The 23,456-nt window shown below is 36.4% G+C and overlaps 4 protein-coding genes across 4 annotated transcripts; 3 read left to right on the plus strand and 1 right to left on the minus strand.

Moving 5' to 3' along the window:
* The first annotated feature begins 13,010 nt into the window (after positions 1 to 13,010).
* On the plus strand, positions 13,011 to 15,197 carry LOC120335968 (sterile alpha motif domain-containing protein 10-like). Its single transcript, XM_039403579.2, has one exon. The coding sequence runs from the start codon at positions 13,117 to 13,119 to the stop codon at positions 13,630 to 13,632; it is 516 nt and encodes a 171-aa protein (XP_039259513.1). The 5' UTR covers positions 13,011 to 13,116; the 3' UTR covers positions 13,633 to 15,197.
* A 28-nt stretch (positions 15,198 to 15,225) lies between these two features.
* LOC120335967 (histone-lysine N-methyltransferase SETMAR-like) lies at positions 15,226 to 16,093 on the plus strand. Its single transcript, XM_039403578.2, has one exon. The coding sequence runs from the start codon at positions 15,229 to 15,231 to the stop codon at positions 16,072 to 16,074; it is 846 nt and encodes a 281-aa protein (XP_039259512.2). The 5' UTR covers positions 15,226 to 15,228; the 3' UTR covers positions 16,075 to 16,093.
* Positions 16,075 to 20,261, plus strand: LOC120335966 (zinc finger protein-like 1 homolog). Its single transcript, XM_039403577.2, has 7 exons — positions 16,075 to 16,244; positions 16,467 to 16,578; positions 16,674 to 16,867; positions 17,324 to 17,512; positions 18,058 to 18,145; positions 19,010 to 19,166; positions 19,695 to 20,261. The coding sequence occupies exons 1-7, from the start codon at positions 16,143 to 16,145 to the stop codon at positions 20,002 to 20,004; spliced, it is 1,152 nt and encodes a 383-aa protein (XP_039259511.2). The 5' UTR covers positions 16,075 to 16,142; the 3' UTR covers positions 20,005 to 20,261.
* A 144-nt stretch (positions 20,262 to 20,405) lies between these two features.
* On the minus strand, positions 20,406 to 22,611 carry LOC120336430 (pyridoxine/pyridoxamine 5'-phosphate oxidase-like). The gene has a single exon (XM_039404110.2). It carries the CDS (start codon positions 22,367 to 22,369, stop codon positions 21,602 to 21,604), a length of 768 nt encoding a protein of 255 aa, XP_039260044.2. The 5' UTR covers positions 22,370 to 22,611; the 3' UTR covers positions 20,406 to 21,601.
* Positions 22,612 to 23,456: the final 845 nt, after the last annotated feature.

The raw sequence follows: 23,456 nt of genomic DNA on the forward strand, positions 1-23,456 counted from the left end.
AAACCACAAAAACAAAGCACTGGAGGCTAATTCGTGAGCATGAAACGATAATGATAATTCAATGAAGGTTTTTGCTAATGACAAAGCAGTGACCAAATGGCATCAGAATAATTTTTACGGATTACGTCATTGTTAGAGATGGGGCTCACAAGCAGCATATATAGCATGGGGCCTCTCAACGTATCAATGCGACCCTGCCCTCATCTTATGTAATAATTGGGATCATTTTCTATATTATCCGATGTCACAGAGCCTTGTGATCCAGTGGGGTGATAATACCAAGGAGAGCCATAATACCAAGCCACAACCGAATACTTGACTAATACATTTAAAAAAATATCTTTGAATCTGAATTCCAAATACATTCTTAACTCCATGAACACAGGAAATGGGCTTTCATGATATTATCGTTGATTGAAATTAGCTATAACTAGGCGCCCAGAGAAATGATTTAAATTAAACAGTAAAATTAATATAAATTCGGATTTTTGTCGCGGCTAACTTTTGTTGTGGCTGTTTATCGTCAGCGTGACATCGACATCGTTAAGCTAAATTCCGCCACAATTATCCCTCCCCCCACAAATTTTGACTGTTTGTTTTGCTTATAACGCGATTATCGTCGTAATCAAATGAGTCGATCCAATTCACAAATTTCCATCCGCCAATGACGGAGAGTTAAGACTGAAAATCGTGTTTCATTTTTCTTCAAGTCAGTTCTGATTTGAATATTTCACGTCGACTGTTATGCTTTTATTATTGCTTATAAATTAATACCGCAAACTTGCACTGAACTATATTAATATTAACGACGGCAGTGTAAATCTGCGATAGATACTAAATGATATTTCAAGAGATAGTTCATACGGGGCAAATGCAGGAAATGCTCGGTCACTATAGAAACTAAGGCTGAAAAAGATTAATTACGACAAAATTTGATTTTAGATTTATTGCCGCAGTAACCCAGACTATCTCGACTACGTTGAAATATATTCAATATTCTTATAAACACTAAAAACGATATTTGAGAGTCGCGATATTCGAATAAATTCGGATATGAAATTCGACTTGGACATCGCTGAATGATATTTTGACTGATTTCAGATTGTTATTGCTATGACGTCATAATGTCCGTTTCGGAAGTCGAAACAGCGCCGTTTCGACATATCCGTGTTTCGAAACGTATGCGTTCGCGAAACCGAGATTTGCACCTGTTATGCCAACATAGTTGAGTCAAACATTTTGATCACTAGTACATCACACACACTGCTTCGGTTGTACGTGGTAACGCGTACATTTTTGCGCACATGCATCAAATTCCACTTGTTTATTGACCTACAGGTTTTTGACGAGCTTCTGTGTATGATTTCATCCCATTGAATTTGTATGCTGTTCTAAAGAATAATAGTTTCAGCTTTTTCAATCATTCAAACCGCGTGTTGGAAGTAAGTTTTGTAATATTGCGAGTTTGTTTTCAACTGGTTTATTGATATCCATCATTTGACATCCCTAAATCGGTGATGCCAGTAAATCTTCAATACAAAAGATCAGTATTATCTGCAATAAAAACAGCAGTACCCACTCAAATGACAGCTGTGGGATAAATACTCATATTATCTGCTCCATCCCGTGGCGTTTCAATATGAAACCTGCCTCTTACCAGTTTACATGAGTATCTTAGCTCAGCCAGAGACAAAAAGTTTCAATCTGCTGTTGGCGTGACGAAAAGTTTTTAAATATATTTTCTGCAATAAAATTATTGGATTGCATATTACTGAAAGTTACGCCTTATATGTTTTTTCCCCATTGCACGATTCCTTTACTGATATTATATTCGATAATATGACGCTCATCTGGCATAGTTTTTCAAGTGTGTATAAAGGTATATATAATCTTTTCCACGCAGTTTAGATGGGAATGCGCGAATATATCTAAAAAACGCAAATATTGGTTTGCAATGCGATGAAATTCCATCTTGGCATTTCTGCCTCTCGCAATTGCTGCGTATATATTTAACGGAGAAGTTCTGTGGCGTGGTTATCAAATAAAGAAAACATGGGAGCATTTTTTCCACTTCTCTACTACTCTCAAACCTTGACATTTTGTGAAAACTTTTTTCCATTCAGCCTTTTTTTGAAACATCCCCAACAACCACAATTGATTCTGTCATTAAACTTCACTGTGATCTGACGGTACGGTAAACCGTACTGTACTGCGAACAGACGTGTCCATATATTTGGGCGTAGCTCTCTTGTATTGTCAATTGTAACGATAGGGTATTTTGAAATAGTACTCCTTATTTTACGCGTATGTTTCAACAGTGTTTCCCTATCTATGGGTCGCAACAATTTTTTTCAACAAATACCTAAAAGTTATTGATTTTATTTTCTAGTAAATTTGGTGCTTTCGTAGTATGTGCACCAAGATGGCGCACAACCTGAACATAGTATGTGTACTAGGTTGAGGTTCAGGTTATGCGCCATTATGGTGCACAGCTTTAACGAAAAACACAAATACAAATATCAAGCCATAAAAAAAATTGCTCAAGGCTACAAACTCCACATCCATGTAGAAATGATGGGCAATGACCCCAAGATGATTATTCACAAATAAAAAAAAATTTATGTCTGAAAACAAGGTTGGGGCCCAAAAAGCCCCTTATCTGCCGGACTATTTCTACTTGCGGGGGTGGGGACAGCCATGGCTCATAGTTCACGATTTATCCAAGAAAAAAAAATTCAACATCAGTATTCCAAATTATTTTTTAAAACATTTTGGATCATATTAAAAAGCTAAATATATCGGAAATATCGGTCTACATTTAGCCAATATCGATATACTACCGATACCGAAAATTTGGCCGATATTGCCGATACGGATATATCGGTACATCTCTATTATGAATGCGCTCTTCGCCGCCGTAGGTTGGTTCACATAGCTGCTGGCCGGTTACGGCTTCCTCTACCATAAAGTCCATGCTTCCGAAAACCGGCTAACACATCAAATCCCCATGGACAATGCGAGTATTAACAGAGGTGTCCCATAATAATTTAGTTATTTTCGAAGTAACTTGCCCGTTGCCTATTCTTACAATAAAAAAAAAGTATTATTGTTCTGAAATACTACAATTTGCGTATACATAAAAATGAATGGTATACTGCCCGATTATATTTAGAATTGATTCGTATTTTTGCGATCTTGGTAATTTGAGCCGCTAAAGATTATTTTCAAAATATCGCCGTTGCAAAATCCCCAACTCGATGATTAAAATTTACATAAATCAGTTTTATATCATCATCACAATAAGGAAGAAATCAAGGGCGACCCGGCGGTAATTTAGTAATGGATATGAATTAACTACAGGTGACTTCGGTATAGTTTTCGATCGAAAATTCTGAAATTTTGCCATTCAACCACGCTTAAAATATAGTTTTTTTTTATCTGTCGCGGCACTCCTAAAATAAAATTTCTGGTTTTCCGTTATATTTTAGATATATATATATATATATATATATATATATTATGCCACCGCTTCTCATTCTTGATATTAACTCCTTTATTTTCAGTGAAAATTGGATTTGCTTATCCAATCCTTCAGTTGTATTTGACTCTGGTCTCTAGTGATCTTATAAAAATGAGTTTACCCCATTTTACGCAAATCTCCGGGCGAGAAAAAAATGTTTAGCGAAGTCCTCGGACACATTTTCAGGGGAATACTTGTGAGATCGCGAAAATATAGTTTACTGATAATTGATATAGTATCGATGTTTAGGCTACGGCCTGAATAGAGAAAACATTCGACGATTTTAACTATTTAACTCAGAGTGGTCCAAACTGCGGCCGGCCGACACATTCCGTGCAGCCCGCAGAACAATTTTTGCGTTCACTACAAAACCATTGGCAGATATTTGTTTTTATTAGCAGAACAATTGTGATTTATTTTTAAACTATTCCAACTGGGAATAGTCCTTCTCCTGATCCCGATGTCGGGATTGATGTTGGTTAAAATCACGGAATTTCATTGTTGTATCTATAAACGCCAAGACGGTGGCTATATGGGACTGACGTCCTGTGATCGGTAAAAGGAGAATAAATTGCCTTGTGCAGACAAGACCAAGCCGATGACACGAGCTCGCGTTAAGTAACTCCTCATATGAAAAGACGTTTTGTGCCTTTATTTCGGTCGAAACACTCCTTTATTTTCAAGCGTTGGTCATTTAACAGCAGTGACAAACCGCGGAGCTGACTTAGCGCCGCGCGATCCAGTTTTTTTTTTTTTATCCTAGTCCGAGGTCCCAACTTAGACGAACTTGGTTGTTTTTTGACGGTAGCACTTGGCCTGCTCACGCTACTAGTAATAAATTCATCATACAATAGGTGTAGAAAAAAGTGACCGAAGTAAACTCAGGGTAAACGTATTTCCTTACGCACAACAACGTTAAACCACAGTGTCTGATGTGTTTTTAAGTAATATCTGTCTATAATTTTATGCGACATTGCAAAACCAAATACGAGAAAAGATCTCAAAAATACCATGGTATTTCTCGGGAAGCAATTTTAAACTAACTAACTTTATCTTTCTTATAAAACTAATTAGAACTGTAAACTCTCGTTCTTAAATATATTTAAAGTGAGTAAACTCGCGATGTTTTGATTACTTTTGGGTTTTCTTCGACTGCGGCCCGCAAGACCTCCCCAAAAGTTCTTGCGGCCCTTCAACCACCCTGTTTTAACTATTCAAAAGAGCGCAATCGCCCCCTATCTCTTTTTCGTTATCGCCCACTTTGAGGATAGCTGAGTTAGAATATGGATGTTGAAAGTATTTTTAGCGTGGAAGAATTATGTACGCGATATTAGCCTCGTTAACTAGGGGCCATGCTCGTCCCCACCCGCACGAGTAGAAACGGGAACAGGATTTTGACCTGTTTTAGCTATTTATCAACCTAACTAGCTCAACTACTTTGGCTATTTTCGCTGGCATTTTTTTTATAATGATAAGTTTAATATTAGATTGTAATTATAAATAAAGATATCAATTGAATATTTGTGGATTTTCAAATGTGTAAAATACAAAATACGACGTTATATTGACAAAAAATCCTGCGCATTGCGCACGGTACTTTATGTATCAGTTTAATAAGATAAGTAAACATTTATTTTACCGTTCATACCGTGTTTCTCGGAAAATAAAACAGGGTCTTATTCCAATTTTCTTTCGAACGATAACACTAGGGCTTAATTTGGGGGATGTCTTTTATTTTCATTTATAATTACAAAATGCTGCTAGACTAGACCAGTGGTTTTCAACCTTTTCTACCCTGGCGTACCGTAAGATTAAATTAAATGTACTTGCAGACCGGCAAAAAATTTAAATGACCGGAACAAAAAATAATATATAATAACATATATTTACGTAATATAATCAAATTTAATGCAATGTCGGGCACTCAATATGCTTCTAGACAAAAAAGGCACCCTCAAAAACATTTCACACGGAGCGAATCTATCAAATAACACCATATATTTACGTAATGAAATGCAGTGCTGGGCACCCATTATGCGTAAGAACGGCACACATGAAACATCTCCCATAAAAACATGTACATGCCAAATCATGTACAAACCAAATTAACTCTAGTGGGAATTTTGCTGCTGTTTTGTTTCCAATGTGGGATTGCAAACAAAGCCTTAGAAAAGTTTCTGCAACACGTTGCTCTGCAGCGGCGTGCAGCCGATTTCTTTCCTTCGTTTTATTTAAAGCTCAACGTTTTTTCGCATAATGCATGTGACAGGTTGGAAATACGGACTACAGTTTGATTGTTCGATTACATAGCGATGGGTATTTGTTATCAAGAGATATCCAAAATTGTGACAGTTATTCTTTTTTTTTTAAATCTGGACTGTAAAGTAGAATCACAATTTTAATCATTTCTTTTTCATCCGGTTTATTATATTAATTCCTCTGCAGTTGATCGACGCCCCAAACGAATTGAATTTACATTACAATGACAAAGTCGTTGGCAACTTGGCACCAGGCTCGAAATCCAGCTGTGCCTACTCAAAATACTGGAAAAGATCTCTGCGGCCCATGCTTTTTTGCGCGTCTCATGACCACCTGCGGGGTGGCAACAAGTTCATATATTACTCAAAAAACAGTCAAGGGCAATATAATATTCCAGTAGCTTACGGAATATGCATGAAGTTTTATATGGATGGTCATATCAGGCAGGAAAAACACGCAGAATAGAAAAAGCATGTGTGCCGATTTTTAAGTTTCTGATTCTTGCGAGATTTGATGGAGCGTATTCGCGAGGAATCGGAGCCGAAAAAGCGGAAAGTCTGATTACTCGGCCCAAGTATCGCGAAAGACGTCGCCAAGATGTCGCCATATGACGGCGAAAGAGAAATGCGTAATAAACCAACGCAACCGCGTCTTTGGTAAATCGATTCCATTACATTTGAACCCATGTACATTTGAACCCACGACGATTGCACCGGCATACTATTGCACCTATGGAAATTTTTTTGTTTTACGGTATTTGAACCCATACCAACCATATAGATTGAACCCGCGGATATACACATGAGTTCAAATGTACGGTCACCTGGTAAATCAATTGAGACGGCATAAAAACAATAAAATACCGAAATTTTTCGCGGACCGGCGGTTGGGAACCACTGGGTTAGACTAGTCAATCACGGTGAATTTGAGAGAGACTTCACTGTCTTTTCTTCCTTGCGGTGGTTCCCAAACTGTGGGTCGCGACCTTTGGTTGGGTCGCGTCAGGATTTTCCGGGGTCGCCTAACTTCTGTTGAACATGCACACACAAGTCACTAGAACTTGAAAGTGGAAACTTGAAATTAGCTGGGTAATGAATAAATGCAATTGAGTGATAGTGACATAGTGTTACGACTTACGATCGTCAACATTACTCCCCTGTTTATAGCTTTTTGATCATGTTACGTCCGAATAAGTCGTTGACCATCTTGCAGGCTGAACCAGTGGTCCCAACCGCTGGTCCGCAAACCGGATTTTTACTGTTTTGCGGAAAATTATGTTGTTTTATTATTTTGTTACCAATCTTTAGTGGTCAAATATACACAGCAACGTTCCCTCATTGGGTGATTGGGATTTTGACAAGTATGACATTGATTGCCCGGCGCTGTCTTGGCCATGTAGTTATACTTTTCAGGTTTTCCATTCGTTGCGAAAACACCTTTTTTATTTCCCGCTCGTGTCCAAAATGAACTCGTATGTGTTTTTGTCTACATCGCCTCCCTATAAAAGGGAAAATTTTAGTATTGCAATATGATCGTATTTATACATCTAAATAATCCTCATAAAACAAAAATATGATGTAAGGGCTTCACGCAGTCAAAAACAAAACGACGACAAATCAAACAAAATAAATGCATTCAATAAGACGAGATCCCGAACACGTTTCTACCTATTTTACTTTCATGATCTGTTGTGATTTCGAATTAATTATGGAGCAATCTGCAATATTTTAACATGGGACTGTACAAAACACTGTTGGAATATACAGAATAAGATTTTAAATTTATCCATATTTAGAAGCATTTTTCTTTTCCCCAAAGTATCGCACGCTTCCTCACAACCTACTGCGTTTCATCAGCCTGTCTTTATTTTGCCAAAGAACTCAGCGTTCCGTTAATATTCTGAAACTCAGAGATTTCTACATCGTGGTTATCACACAGTGCCATGTGTTATCAAATTTTCTGATGGTTCCCCGTTTCTCCGGAGCATCGTCGGACGTGTTCAATAATTTTCAACTTTTGTTCAGCCGTTTGTCCAAACTCTAAACTGTTTTTGGTGTTTTGTAACCTGACACAGGTTATTTTTTTATGTTTCGTTCATTTGAACATTTTGTTTCCGTCTCGCTAGCTCATTTTAATTGATTTGCTTGCCCGCAGGGGTAAAAAGGTTGGAGCTGAAGAGTTACGTACAACAACTACACAATAACGCCCCTAACTTACAGTCCATATACAGGCACATTGTTCTCATTAGTGACATGTCACACAATCGGGCATTAATTACTTCTTAGCCAGAAATCGAACTATTGCACCAAAAGTGCAATTCACGACGACGTAGTGCGTTTAATAAACAAAAACGTGTGTTTGGTGGATATTTTGCAAGTCTTATTTCAAACATCGACCATTAATCCGTAGTCAGCGAGTACCCGCATTTAGAAATAAAACAGAACTATAACTCCCAGATGTCAGTAGCGTCATAATGGTTTATATGTACAAAAACACGCTCGCGTGTAGCGCCGATCAAATGCATGAAATGTGAAGTATTACTTGGATTTTATTGTTAATGAAGTTGTTTATTGTTGCCATTCAATGATTATTTACATGCGCCGTAATTAGTGACGGGCAAAATCGTATTTTTCAATCGAGTTATTCGAATATTTTTAACGAACTCCGAATAATGAGTATTGTCATTTTATCCAACATTAATTGGGATGTCGGCCGCCGAAGCTATCGCCGTGACAATAAGTTTTTTTTCTGGATTTTACCAGAATATTGAAAACTCCGTAACAATGCGGCGTGTTTATTTCATAATTTTGTCATAATTGCAGGCTGCAGTAAATTTTTCGTCACCGCGATCGTTTCGGCGGCCGACATTCCAATTAATGTTGTTAAACTATATTAAAGCATTTTTTTATTCACTAGCAAATATTAATTCGCACGCAACGGTGGATATCCTAGTTTGGTTTTTATATTTCGGACAGAATTGTGAGTTCCCATCGGCGAAGATGTTAAAGACAACTAACTATTAAGGAGTGCATTCACAACACAAATTGATTTTATTCTGATTTTTATCTTCTATGTAGGATTTGTATCACAGTTTGTAAATTGCGGTCCCAATTTTAAGCGAACACTATTATCACTACTGACCCCGGGATGCTATATTTGTAAAGCAGATAGTTGACATTTCTATGCTTTCAATTTTAGATCGTGTCCGTGTTACTTTCGTACTAAATAATATTTAAAAAACTCCGCAATAATTGGTAACCTCTTAAATACTCAGTGTTGAGTATTCACGTAACTCAGCTTAAGGTTAAGACGCTCATACTAAACACGTGAATAAATCGGCAATAAAGGCATTTCTACGTGGTCAAAAAAATATTTCTCCTTAATATCTCGACAAATTTCCATAAAATACATTATTTACCTAAGTCCTTAAATTAGCTTATAACCCTTCTCTCCCTTTGAGCGCCCATAACGGCGGTGAAATTCGTTTCATGGAGAGAAAGGAAATTACGTCTTCCGAAATTGCAATCAACAATTAAACATTCTTATTCATCATTATAATTATCAGCGTCGAATAAAAAGGATAACATATCGTGGAGACGAAAAAAGTTTGGCGGTGTTAATTGCGTTACGGTGATAACGCACAGAATAATATCTTCCGGTCTTCCGGAATTGCAATCAACAATTAAACATTCTTATTCATCATTATAATTATCAGTGTCGAATAAAAAGGATAACATATCGTGGAGACGAAAAAAGTTTGGCGGTGTTTATTGCGTTACGGTGATAACGCACAGAATAATATCGTTTTGACCGCGAAACCATGATGCCGGATCGTAAAACTACACTATTTTTTTTTTTGTAAGGTATTGTCGATATCGGGTATTTTTAATACATATACAACGGGCATTATTAACGCTAGACATTCTAATGTTGGTGAGCTACATTTCCGCCCGCCCACCCGCCCTGTTTTTTCACAAGCACCAATACTTACGTAACGGCGAACGTCGAAGTTTGGTTTTATATTGCTGGGAGAACTACGCTATCATATCGGCGACATATGTTAAAGACGACTATTAGGTCTTGAATTCCAGTTTTTATTCCGATTTTTATCTTTTGCGCCGGCTCTGATCTTTCTCGTCATCATTTGCAAATTAACAACTGTTCCAATTTTAAGTAAACAATGTTATTATTTCTGACACCGGAATGCGGATATTTATGAAGACGATGGTTAACCTTCTTATGATTTTACTATTCTATTGTGCCTGTTTATTTACGTATTAAATAACAAATAAAAAAGTCTTTGCGTCAATCCTGAATGTTATTTTGAATTCAAATGACGATTTAATAACTCGACAATAATGGCAATTCTACTGGTTAAATATTAATTCCTTGGAAAGATTTCGCACAATAATTTACCTTGTTTGACATTTATAATTTTACGAAACGGCATTTGGTGCGCTTTATGCAAAACTGAGAATTAAAACAATAATCAAATACGACTCCTCAGGCTTTTCGTTTCTGTTTCTTAGCAAGAGCCGTGAAGTAATTCTCGCAAAATTCAAGGGATCGGTTTAGTGACGCGCAAGTTCCGTGTCCAAGCAAATCGGCCTAGGTACTCGATATATATATAAGTACAGTAGTGAAATGGCATTCTGTAATATGCAAGAGAATGACATCGACAGGTTATTGTTAATTAACGATACACGGCGCGTTTTTTTGCTAGCTATCCAAGTTCGCCCCCCCCCCCCCCCCCCCCCCCCCCTAAAAAAAATTATGAAAAGTGTCCGCCCCTGGTCTCAAGGCAATTATGTCTATGTTGTTGGATTCCTTGCAGAGAATCGAAATAATTGACTTACCAATGTTAACGGGAGCAACTTGACCCTGAAGTTTCCAAATGCACCTCGCATACCTGTTTAAAGCACGTCAGCTCCAGAACGCGACAACATTTTATTGATTCTGCCAACAAGGAAAAGATGGGACAAGTATGACATTGATTGCCCGGCGCTGTCTTGGCCATGTAGTTATACTTTTCAGGTTTTCCATTCGTTGCGAAAACATCTTTTTTATTTCCCGCGCGTGTCCAAAATGAACTCGTATGTGTTTTTGTCTACATCGCCTCCCTATAGAAGGGAAAATTTTAGTATTGCAATATGATCGTATTTATACATCTAAATAATCCTCATAAAACAAAAATATGATGTAAGGGCTTCACGCAGTCAAAAACAAAACGATGACAAATCAAACAAAATAAATGCATTCAATAAGACGAGATCCCGAACACGTTTCTACCTATTTTACTTTCATGATCTGTTGTGATTTCGAATTAATTATGGAGCAATCTGCAATATTTTAACATGGGACTAAACAAAACACTGTTGGAATATACAGAATAAGATTTTGAATTTATCCATATTTAGAAGCATTTCTCTTTTCCCCAAAGTATCGCACGCTTCCTCACAACCTACTGCGTTTCATCAGCCTGTCTTTATTTTGTCAAAGAACTCAGCGTTCTGTTAATAATCTGAAACTCAGAGATTTCTACATCGTGGTTATCACACAGTACCATGTGTTATCAAATTTTCTGATGGTTCCCCGTTTCTCCGTAGCATCGTCGGACGTGTTCAATAATTTTCAACTCTTGTTCAGCCGTTTGTCCATTATGAAAAGTGTCCGCCCCTGGTCTCAAGGCAATTATGTCTATGTTGTTGGATTCCTTGCAGAGAATCGAAATAATTGACTTACCAATGTTAACGGGAGCAACTTGACCCTGAAGTTTTCCAAATGCACCTCGCATACCTGTTTAAAGCACGTCAGCTCCAGAACGCGACAACATTTTATTGATTCTGCCAACAAGGAAAAGATGGGCACGAATTATCCTGTGCCACACAATTTCACCATATATTGGTAAGCACAGATTCGAGCTGCTTTTAAGGCTTCAGCACTCAGCTGTTCATATTCATCAGAAAACATATGAATGCGTAATGGAAAATTTTGTACATTCGCCTTCTTTCTTCCTAAATCGTAGATCCTAATTTTTATATCTGGTACACCACGATAAAAACGAGACTTCGGGTGAGGCTTTGTCTTGCAATGACGATAGCAACGAGCTGGACGTCGACTCATCCCGAAATCTCCTCCTCTCATCCACAGATGAGGTATTATTTTGAGTGGAGGCTTATATTAAAATCATTTTAAAAATTCAGGCTAGGTCTTATTTTCAGGGAAACACGGTAGTAGCGGAATATCGGTATCGTCGTTTTTTCGTTGGTATCGGTGTCGGCGACAAAAGTGGTATCGGTACATCTCTTCATGGAAATGGTCAAATATCTAATATGAAAGTGTATCCGTGAATTATAAATAAAAATTTAAAAAAACTGTGATAGATTTTTGCGATTTCTTCCATCTCCAAGTTCCAAATCGATTGATTCCTTTTTTGCGGAAATCAGCAGTCTTTCCACAACGGTATAAAGAACAACAACAACTAAGTAGCAAAACGACTCTATATGTCTACCAGGGATGTATTTGTTTTATATAACTTACTTGCCAACAAACAAGTTGACTTTCAGACACGCCGACCAAATAACTTTTCGTGAGTCGCATTCGCAACAAGCGACGCAACGCGTCGTTGTGCGTGATGGACTCTGCAGCACGTAAATAAATTCGACGCTTCATTTATGACGTCACACTTGCCGAATATACTATAATATGTATCAGCGTTTTGTTTGCTTCGGTTGTGCTGTGCCTCCGTCAGTCCTTAGGGGAGGGGTTCCGTTTGGCATTGGAGTCTATTCGGCCAAAAAAGTCCGTAGGGACTACAGGCTACAGTGGGAATTACTGAATTAGTTAGCTTGTGATATGGTAAATATTGCTGCACAGCTCATTGTACTACAGTACTATTAGCAAGCCGTCTTAAATCTGTACCGGTACCGGTACCGGTACGGTACCCGGTACCGGTATTGAGGCGAGAGAGTTCATTTCATCTGCCAAGTCACAGAGCCATGAAACATACAACTGAACCTGTGATATATACGATATGAGTTACATACATTATAAATAAACTGATGTTTTTGGTATACTGGTATATGCTGGTATAGACATACAGATACCGGTACGCGGGTACGGTATATCGCAGTATCTGCATATTGCAGTATTGCATTTCTACTGCATAAAACTCTGCAGAATAGCCTATTCCAGTATTCAACTATTACTGTATTGGTATCTAAATAAATTACTTTTATTTATTCAATCAAGTTATCAGTAGATAAGATGCTGCTACTGGAATATGTATAGATTTATTTGAACATAACTACCGTAGCCTACTATTTATTGATAATATCATGGATTCAACATCGAGACATAGACGACATCACAGTACTGAAAATGTTACTCACAAATCAAAAAATAAAGGCATTTTAGTATCTGGAGGCCAATCTCGTAAACGGCCAGGTTCTGAATCAGACATATTAGAAATGCCTCATGAATCTTCTTTACAGCACCAAGACTCTATTCAACTAGCTTACCACCACAGGCCAACATTTGCTGCTTTAAAAGGCAGCACAACAGGTGCAGGACGACACATAAAACCAGTTTATATTTGGACAAAGGATGAAGTCCAGAAATGGGTTAAACGACATGCGCCAAGATCTTATGAGAAATATTCGAGCAAAATGATTGAACATGAAATCACTGGGCGGGCTTTAATTTCACTCAATGATGCTAAACTAACAAGAATGGGAATGGTAGAGCCTGAGATTCGAAATGAACTTGTTACAGAAATACTAAAACTAAGATTGAAAAGTTATATGCAATGCTTCAAAGGCTTAGAAGGTGCCGGCATGTTCGAAGTTATGTGACACATATGTTTTTTATATTAAACAAGGGGTCACTTTGTATAGAAGCATTCTTGAATATGCCTTCATTTGCATTCCTATTTTTATTATGAAATATTGGCAATCATGGAATATTTTTGATGTTCTATATTCGGGTCTAGTATAGTTTAGTACCACAAGTACTTTCGGTGGGCGTAGAATAACGATTTTTGCATATGTTATTCCTAACCCCCACCTGACTATGCCCTACAAAAATTACGTCACTACGACGTCACCATCACGCCATAGGGATTGCCAGAGTATAATTGTTTTTTTTGCTAAAAACTTTCGAATGGTACGACCAAAATTTTTTCCCTTTGGAAAATCGTAAGATTTTTTTTCTGAGGAATCTAATGGTGACGATTTTAGATTGTGCCTCCTTTTAGTTTATTACTTATCGATTTTAATCGGTAAGTATGTTGATAGGTATTTGTATGTCTGTCAGATGCACGCGATATCTCACGAAAGCGGGATTGAATCTCCAGATTTTGCATGTGCATTCATCTTATTTCGGACCAGAAGCCTATTGATTTTGGGCGAATTATGTCGAATAATTAGCGAGTTATTAATTAATTAGTGATGGGACACAAGGTGTCACTATGGAGTAAGAGCGCTGTTTTGGGGGATACCCTAACTTTCGATCGATAAGTCTTCGCTCTCTGACCAATATTCCCGTTGTTGTGTTTTGTCAATTTATGCTGATATATAGGCCCAGACTGTCTTGTAAAGGAGCGATTTTCACTTACTGTTATAATTGATGTGGGAGCAATTCTCGGAATCGAAGAACTGTGCCATACTAATATTATTTGATTTTTTAATCATGGTCTCTTAAATTTCAAAACACCTGTTTAGTTATAATATTTTTGATATTTCTTGCATGCTACATAATTTAAACATGCCAAGATACTGTGATTCTATTACAGACAATCACTTTATTTGCTAAGGTAATCTAATTGCGCCACATTGAGTTTGGTGTCCACATATTAGGAAGAGGTGACTGGTCACAGTCCTGGGTATATGTCAAGTCAAGTTTATTTTTTCTGTATGCCTAAATGAATTCCTGCTTTGATTTAATTATAGTTTATGCATATCAACATGTGGCAATGCTTGGAGACCTCAGTAGATTAAGTGTTAAGAATTATTTACAAGAAATTTTTGACTTGTATGTAGAAATCAAATATTTTGTTGTAACATTCTCAGTGACACTTTGTAATTTGTATGTACCAATTTGTGACTTGTACTATCCTACTTTTAAAATTATCTCTTACAAGTTTTGAAGTACCGGTAGCTATTTTTATGTAAGAATACGTGAGAGGTTTCTATTTTATAATATTTGAATTTAATGGTACTTATATGGCCAATACATTTATTTTTGTAGACATGCAATTTGTTTACTCCGAAATATATATTTAAATATAAAGTTTTGACAAATTTGCACAATTATTTGGATACATTTTTGTCATATAAATCCGTCCACTGCACTGGCATGTTTATAATTTACTACTAACTTCATATATCTTTATAATCCTGTTTTTGTTGATTTTCACAGACCAATATCATATAAAAATCTTCAACATATATATGGATTTATCTGGTGGTCAGGAACATACAGCAGTCACAATAAATCCTGATGTTTTCTATCATTTGAAAGAAGAAGGCTTTAAATACACTTTGTTTAATGTGGAAGGTCCAGGTTGTGATGAAAATCCGGCTCTGATTAAGTTTGAAGGATGTGGCTGTACTGTTTTAAGTTGTTCTGAAGAAAACTGCCAATGCAATTTAAAAAATTATGAAAACTCAAAACTTAGACAATCGAACCCATTCACTTCACCTCCGATTTATGAATGTAACTCAATGTGTAAATGCAGTGATGCATGTGAAAATAGACTCGTGCAACATGGTGTTAAAACAAGACTTGAAGTATGTAATATTCAATATAAAGGAAAGGGTGTTAAATGTTTGGAGAACATTGAAAAAGGAAGATTCGTTTGTGAATATGCTGGAGAGGTATTGGGATATGAAGAGGCAGTAAAAAGGACTAAGAATCAGTGTTCAAAAATTGGTGTAATGAATTACATTATATCAGTATGTGAATATAACTCAAATCCAAATGAAAAACCGCACAAAGTAACTTTTGTAGATCCAAAATATATTGGAAACGTTGGGAGATTTATTAACCATAGCTGTGACCCAAATCTTGTAATGGTTCCAGTACGGGTAGACTCCGATGTTCCACATCTTGCACTTTTTGCCTGCAAAGACATTGAAGTCAATTCGGAGATCACATTCAACTATGCGGGAAACTGCAAATCTGATTTTATTGACAATTCAAATGCAAATCAACAAAACCAAAAGCCATGTTATTGCGGTGCAATATCTTGTCAAAAATATCTTCCCTTCGACAGCACTTCATTAAGAACCGAATAAATATTTTACATTCATTTCAGTTTCAGATATAGGTTAATAGTTATAATTATTTATGCGCCGCTGAAGAGATGGGTTTGTGTAAATGCCCAAAGAGAAAAGTAACAAATTTGTTTTGTTTCGAACACAGAGTCAATGTTTGTGAACATTGTCTTGTAGAAAATCATGCCAGGGTAAGGATTATATTATATTTGCCAGAATTAGTTTCCCTTCCCTATTATTGCTTCTCACAACCATCCGTTTTCCATCTTAAAAAATCAAAATCACAACCAGAGCACATTTGCGATATATTATAGTGCAGGATACATATACAAGTTCATGTAATACAGAAAATCTTTATACAAAACCCATTATATACAAAAAGGGATTTATGACTCATAATTTTAAATTTTCAGTGTGTTGTGCAATCTTATCTCAATTGGTTGAAAGACAGTGACTACAACCCAGATTGTCAACTTTGCAGTAAACCTCTTGCCTCTGGAAATGTCGTCAGATTACTCTGTTATGGTAAGTTGTTTTTTAATCTTTGCCTTAGACCTAAGGTCACTTCCCATTAGCATTATTGGCAGTTTCATCAAGCATTATCTTACAAATTCTTTCAGATGTGTTTCATGAAGCCTGCCTAGATAGACATTACAAAAAACTGCCATCAAACACTGCTCCAGCTGGTTATAAATGTCGATTATGTGAGACCAATGTTTTTCCTGCACCAAACCAAGCTGGAAAAGTCATTGACCAATTGAAAGAATGTCTTTCAAAATTTAACTGGGCAAGAATTGGACTTGGGTTGCCTTTGGTGAGTTGTTAGATCGGGAATTATAATTTAAATGCACCAAATGCGGGGCAGTGAGTTCTACATAGTCAAACTTGTGGTATCTTGAAAATTGGAACTGGAATACATTTTTTTCTAGTTTGGTATGGACTTTGGAGCCTGTTTGAACAGCTTCGAATAGTATGAAAAAGCCATGATTAAATAATGACTGGGTGTGACATATTTTGGGCCCTTGACAATGAATGATTGGCATAATTTTAAGTTAAATCAGAAATATAAATTTTTAATATTCCCTCAGGTCATTTTCATTAGACTTAGCATATTAGAATATGTGTGTCATTCCTTCGTGATTGCTTCCATTCAAACCTGCACAGGGCTGGGGGCTGGTTCGAAATCACAATGACTCCGACTCCCCAGTCCTGCACCCGCGTTTCAAAACTTTGTGATAAAAGCTTATCCAATAATATGTACCATGTTCAGATAGATGAGTCAGAGGTTATCGAAGTACCAGAAAGTGATTTACCAGAAGATGAAATGTCTGGAGTAAATACATTTGTTAAAGATGAAGGACAAAGTCGAGAGCATGAAAATCTACACGGATCATCAATACTCAAACCTGATTTTAATCTTTCATCAAGCACAAATGTATCAGACACATCTTGGATGAAGGTATTTCTCTTTCAATATACATTATGAACATTTTAGTTTGATATGCTATTGAATTGATTAATTCATTTGCTATTCTTTTAGATCAGGGGTGGGCAAGGTTTTTGGACGAGGGGCCAAAAATTTTGCCACCCTGACTGGCGGGCTATGTAAGTGTGAAATAGAAAGTTGACTGTCTTGAAAGTTTTTAAATTACGAATAGAATTTACCGATACCAATACCATATTTAGTTTGTACGTGTTATAGATGTATATTAAATAGAGTGAAAGAAAACTTAAACAAACACTTATAAAAACAAAGCAAACCTGGTTAAATATATTGAGAACAGACTTTATGCGAAATTGTAAGAGGCTTTATGATCACTCCAGCTGTCTTTTTCAGTAGCTATACAGTATGTGCAGTGAGGGTTTTATATATTGCACGCCAATACTCCTATTATTATATAAAAAATCAATACGGATAATCCAATGACATCTGATTAATGGCTCTGCATCGACTCCCTTTGTTTGGTTGTATTATGCCTCAATACGATATGTTCTTTATTTAAGAATTCATCTCTATTTGCTGACTACAGTCCTCCAAACAACAAATCACACAGTACAGTTTTAACAATGGACGACTTCCCAGCCACTGGAGGTAGGTTTTCTAATCAATTTTAGGTAAATGATATTTTCTATAATCAAAGAGCAAAAGGGAGTATAGGTTACCAAGGTCAGAATGATTTTCTATTCCAAATATATCCAAAAAAAAAAAATTACTGTGGTTTTCTATCTTTTGCAATACATTCCCCCTTCACATATTTGTCTCCCTCAGTATATATGAAAATCATTTTTTATTTGTTGTTTAATTTTTGGTCGCGATATGCACAACTCTTGCTCTGACTTTTCTACAATTTTAATTGTTTTCAATGTGTTCATAAATATCACAAAATAAGAGTAATACTACAAGCAAGAACAAAGTAAAAGTTCCTCTGCTTAAACAATTAAACTCCACCTTCGAGGGAAATTCCTCTCTAGCTGTGAAACCCCTGAATATTGCATATAATGTATTCTATGTTGGGTTTTGTTCAATAGAGGAACAGCAATCCTATTCATTTGTCAATTGCACAAAATTACAATTCATCAGATAAAATGTTTTAAATTGTTCCTGATATCGTGAATATGTTTGAATGTTTTCGAGTACCAGTATTCGACTCATTTTGGGCATCCCTGTTTATTACTTTTTCAAAATATATTTCTAGATCAAAATGACTGATGAAATAGTGGTTTCAACAAGTATTTTTTAATCAAGACGCTATCAATTTGATAGTTTGCAAATCTTGCAGCCTCCGAACCTGCAGTAGTTTCTGAATAGTACCAGATTGAAGCGTGCTATTCCAGTTCAAACCTTGTCAGATCAAAATAAATGAATATGATTTTATGAAAGTGTTTGTGTACTGAAAATATCGTTATGGCTGTTAGCAATTCACTCATTTTCAATCCTGGAAATCGTGCTCTACAGGTTCTAAAGTAGCAGATGAGCTGGGAGCAGTATCTAGAAAACTTCTTGGGGGCAATTTACCAGATTCATTGAGACAGACAGTCGCTGGAAATGATCCAGATTCCGAAGATAAATATAAACGAAGACCTGCGTGGACATGGTTAATGAGGTGGTTGAGGTAAAAAACATTTCTATTTTATTGATAGCAAACAGTCTGGTCAAAATTTTTTTTCGATGTGGAAGCCAGGGTCATAAATAGGAAGTAGTGTTCCATCACAATAAGGAGTGCTTTATTGCAGGGGCCAGTTATCATTGACATCAACTTTTTTAAAAGAACAGCTGGCTGAAAAAAGTTGAATAACAGTTGGTCGTGATTGGCAGACGTTTGGTGACAAGTACATTATGAAATGTATCAACCCAGAGATAGTTATGCTTGAAGGATTTTGTGAAAAAATGAGCCAACCCCAGAAGAAAGAAAATAGGCTTAGCCGCCCAATAACACAACCCCAGAAAATTATGTAAAAAAATTGGGTCCAAAAAATCGTCTTATTAGCCTGAAAATGTGGTACTTGAATTTATCTGTCATCTTTGTATCTCGAGTGTTGAAGAATAAGGAAACAATTAACTGTACTGATATTTGAGAATTTAAGCCCTTTCTCTTTCTCTTAAATGCTCTCACTTTAATTGACAACTTTATTTCATTCAGGTCACGCATGTTGAGAGCAAGAGGCAGAGGCTATCACGATATGAATGTTATTCCAAAAAAAGTCGCAATATTAATTTTGGTGGCAATCATAGCCTTTTTCACAATTGTTATTTTTGCAACACAAGTAGGACGAAAAAGAGCAGAAGAAAATCCATTTCTAGACCCGATGGCTAATCCTAATATCCACGTTGCTCATCATGGTGACGCTGGTTTAGACTATGGTGGGGGAAAGATAAGACAAGGGCAGGCTTTTTTGAGTGATGATAAAGAAGAGAACATTGGTTTTGTAGGTAGAAGACAAAAATTATAGTATTATTCTACAACTAAAATCTATGGTGCCAGTTACACAGTGTGAATTCTTGCACACCGGGTACTAGCTTTTGCTGTATTAACCATGTGTTATTATTATATGCACAGCGCACATTTTTGCCGATACTGCTCTTTTTTTATGTGGGTGTTATGGGGAACAATATTTTATAAGAAGAATGATTGCCTGATGGGCAGTGTGCTTCAGCAACAGTTATTATGTGATTTGTATATTTTAAATATATTACATGATATATATGATCATCTGTATTATTATATGGTATTATTATATGAAAAGGCATTTGTGGGACCAAACGACAGTGTGAAATTGCGATCATAGTACATACACCACACCAACATCTGTTGCAATGCCTCTCTCTACTGACAAAAATCATTTAGTCAACATTGCTGTTGTAACATGTTTTATTGAATCAGTAACAGAGATCAGATTTTAAAATTTCATTGCAATTTTAAGTTTGACAATGTGATTCGTTACACAAGAGAAATTTAATTGAATGTTACAATAACTTTGATCGCATAATATCAGCAGTTTAAGAAAGAAATGTATGGATGGCGCAAAAGGTATACAAAATCGTCCCTCAGATTTTCAATCACATTTACACAATATAAACCTCCCGAGGGTGGGCAATTTTCTTTAAATTGGACAACGTTTCTCGGTAGGGCATAAATAAATTCATTTTGAGATTTGATGGATTACTGAAAATAAACAAAAAAGTTTGTTTGCTCGTATATAGACAGAAATAAATAAAATCATTATGTTTTCAGCCATTAGATATTGCATAAAAGCTATGAGCAAGAACTTCTGAGTATATGAGTAATATTAATTTCATTTGCTGATTTCTACAAGTGCTAACTAAAAATAAGTTGGCACTTGAAGTTGATTGGATTGGCTAAGTCTTGGCCTGTTTTAACAGTCCCACAAGTTTTAGTCATAGGAAACTTGTATATTAATAATGAGCGGTGGCAAACAAATATTCTGTGGCGAATTATCACAGCAGTAAAATAGGTTAGATAATATGGTCGCGCCAGTAAAGAACTTCATCTCCTAGCGGAATGGATTTAAACAGAAATAACACAGAGAAACAAGAATATGTCCGATCTCAGCAGAAGAAAGAATCACATAATAAAACGGGGTCAAGATGGTCGGAGTCGAGCAAAAATGGTCAGTCCACAAAGAAACCTACGGGTTGGCCACAAATCTATTGATTATAAATTGCTGAAGTTATTGATAGATTAGTTAAAACTTTGATTGTAGTAACAATGAATGATGATGCTGTTTCTGCTACTGGATGGAATTCTTATTTTAATTATAAAAGTGTCTGTCTATATTTGCAACCTTGATATCACCGAATTTTTTGTGCAACAAAAGTGCGCCACAAAAGAAAAAAGGTTGAGAACCACTGGATCATTAGTCAAAATAATAGCTCCGACTCCGCAAACACTAAGACAAAATAAATAAATCAAAGAAAAGCGCTAAAAATTTTCACAGTTATCTTTACATAGTGGAATATAATATCTATATATGCCTTTGTTAAAGTCAGAATGTTATGCCATCTGTGTTTGTACATGAAATGTGAAACTCAGGGCATCAACCTTTCATATACCCAACCATTTTCACCTTCTCTTAGACAAGGATTTGTAGTTACATTTTCATTAGATTCCCTTTTTCGAAATCTTAGTCGATCATGCATTCGATTTGATTGCCCTTGCCAAAATTCGATACTTTCTGGCTTTACAATGTATCCTCCCCAATATTCCGGCTTTGGTACATCAACACCTTTATATCGTTTTTCAATATCCTTTTCCACCTCAAGCAGTTTGTCTCTACTTTCAATTGGATAGCTCTGCTTGATGCTCACATGTGCAGCAATTTGGCTTTTTCTAGGTCTTGTGGAAAAATATTCAGTACTATTTGATGTTTCTATTTTCGTTGCTTTACCTTCAATCCTAACAGATCGATGCATTGTGTTCCAATAAAACATTAAAGCAACATTTGCATTTGTTGCCATCTCATTGGCTTTTCGGCTATTATAGTTTGTGTAAAATTTAAAACCATCATTATTAAATCCTTTCAATAAAACCATTCTGGAACTAGGTTTTCCATCACTACTTACAGTAGATAATGACATGGCATTAGCTTCTATTACTCCTTTGTGGGCAATAGCTTCGTTCATCCAAACTGCAAACTGTTTTATGGGATCCGACGATTCCAAATGGTGTTCTAAAAATGTATCATCTGTCCCACGATAAGGGTGGCGCAAATGTGTGAGATTATTCTCTTCAACGCCATCGTTGTCCCCATAGCACGCCATTCCAACTGTAAATTTTCTTATTGTCGTTTCGGGCATGTGGAAGGCCGCGAATAATTGTCGGCATCCGCCAAGCAGTAACTGGACACGACAGGTCGCCAGCGCCAGTTTTATATTCAACAAAATCAATAATTAACAAAGGATAAACTCACAACGGACGGGGAATCACCAACTATCTACGAAGGCACCAATGGCATGGCATTGGAGGAGGCGCGTACATTGAGGGCACTCGTGACGCGGACGAGTCCCGCTGAACCCCAGTAAACTATGGCTGAACCAATACACCTCAATGCGCTGAACCCAAAAAGGGTGTTATATACACCTCGATGGCTGAACCACAGTTCAGTGCACTGAACTAGAAATATTCACAGCTCTGTGACGAGTTCCAACGTAACCTGGAGGACAACGTAACGTAACTATTTTGCATTTCGATAACCCCTATCATATTTTCGAACGCGAAATGTACATATGGATCGTTTTCAAATTTGTTGTTATTGTTAGTCTTTTTGGGATGCTTGCGGTTGTTATTTTTTAACTATTTATTATATTATATTATATACCTATTAATTATTTTAACTACCAGACCAATCGATTATATAAACGGCCATTGAAGGATATTACATTTTTCAATTTTGTTTCCTAGTCCCGATATTTTCACCCATGATTTATTGAAATTCGGGTCACGTTTTTGGAACATTGAAATATGTCCAGATTTCCGCAAAGCAAAATTTTCCGAAACAAGAATAATTTGAACCAGAGTCAACAAACACTGGCATTCCCAGGATTTCGTTAAGGTGTGGGTAATTGAATATTGAAATATCGTGACGTTAAATTTGAATTATTGAACACTAAATATTTATATGAAACGTTTTGCTAAATCGTTGTTGTTAGTCTTGTTGTTGGAGCGACTATTTGTTGACCCTACTAAAAGAGTAGGTATCAGTATAGTAAATGACTAAAAAGATAGGAATCGGTGACTAAAACGGTAGGTATCAGTAGTAAATGACTAAAAAGGTATAGATGACTAAAAAGGTAGGATTAGGGTTACTATTGATACCTAGGTACCAGTAGTAAATGACGAAAGAGGTAGGTATCAGTACTTTCAGTAGTAGTACTTTTTTTAGTC

Source organism: Styela clava, chromosome 2, assembly GCF_964204865.1.
Source record: "Styela clava chromosome 2, kaStyClav1.hap1.2, whole genome shotgun sequence".
Taxonomy (NCBI): domain Eukaryota; kingdom Metazoa; phylum Chordata; class Ascidiacea; order Stolidobranchia; family Styelidae; genus Styela; species Styela clava.

Coding starts and splice junctions, on each gene's coding strand:
- LOC120336430 (XM_039404110.2), bottom strand. CDS start 22,369: ATGCCCGAAACGACAATAAGAAAATTTACAGTTGGAATGGCGTGCTAT.
- LOC120335968 (XM_039403579.2), top strand. CDS start 13,117: ATGGATTCAACATCGAGACATAGACGACATCACAGTACTGAAAATGTT.
- LOC120335967 (XM_039403578.2), top strand. CDS start 15,229: ATGGATTTATCTGGTGGTCAGGAACATACAGCAGTCACAATAAATCCT.
- LOC120335966 (XM_039403577.2), top strand. CDS start 16,143: ATGGGTTTGTGTAAATGCCCAAAGAGAAAAGTAACAAATTTGTTTTGT. Junction 16,245..16,466: donor TTGTAGAAAATCATGCCAGG/GTAAGGATTATA, acceptor TTAAATTTTCAG/TGTGTTGTGCAATCTTATCT. Junction 17,513..18,057: donor CAGACACATCTTGGATGAAG/GTATTTCTCTTT, acceptor TCTTTATTTAAG/AATTCATCTCTATTTGCTGA.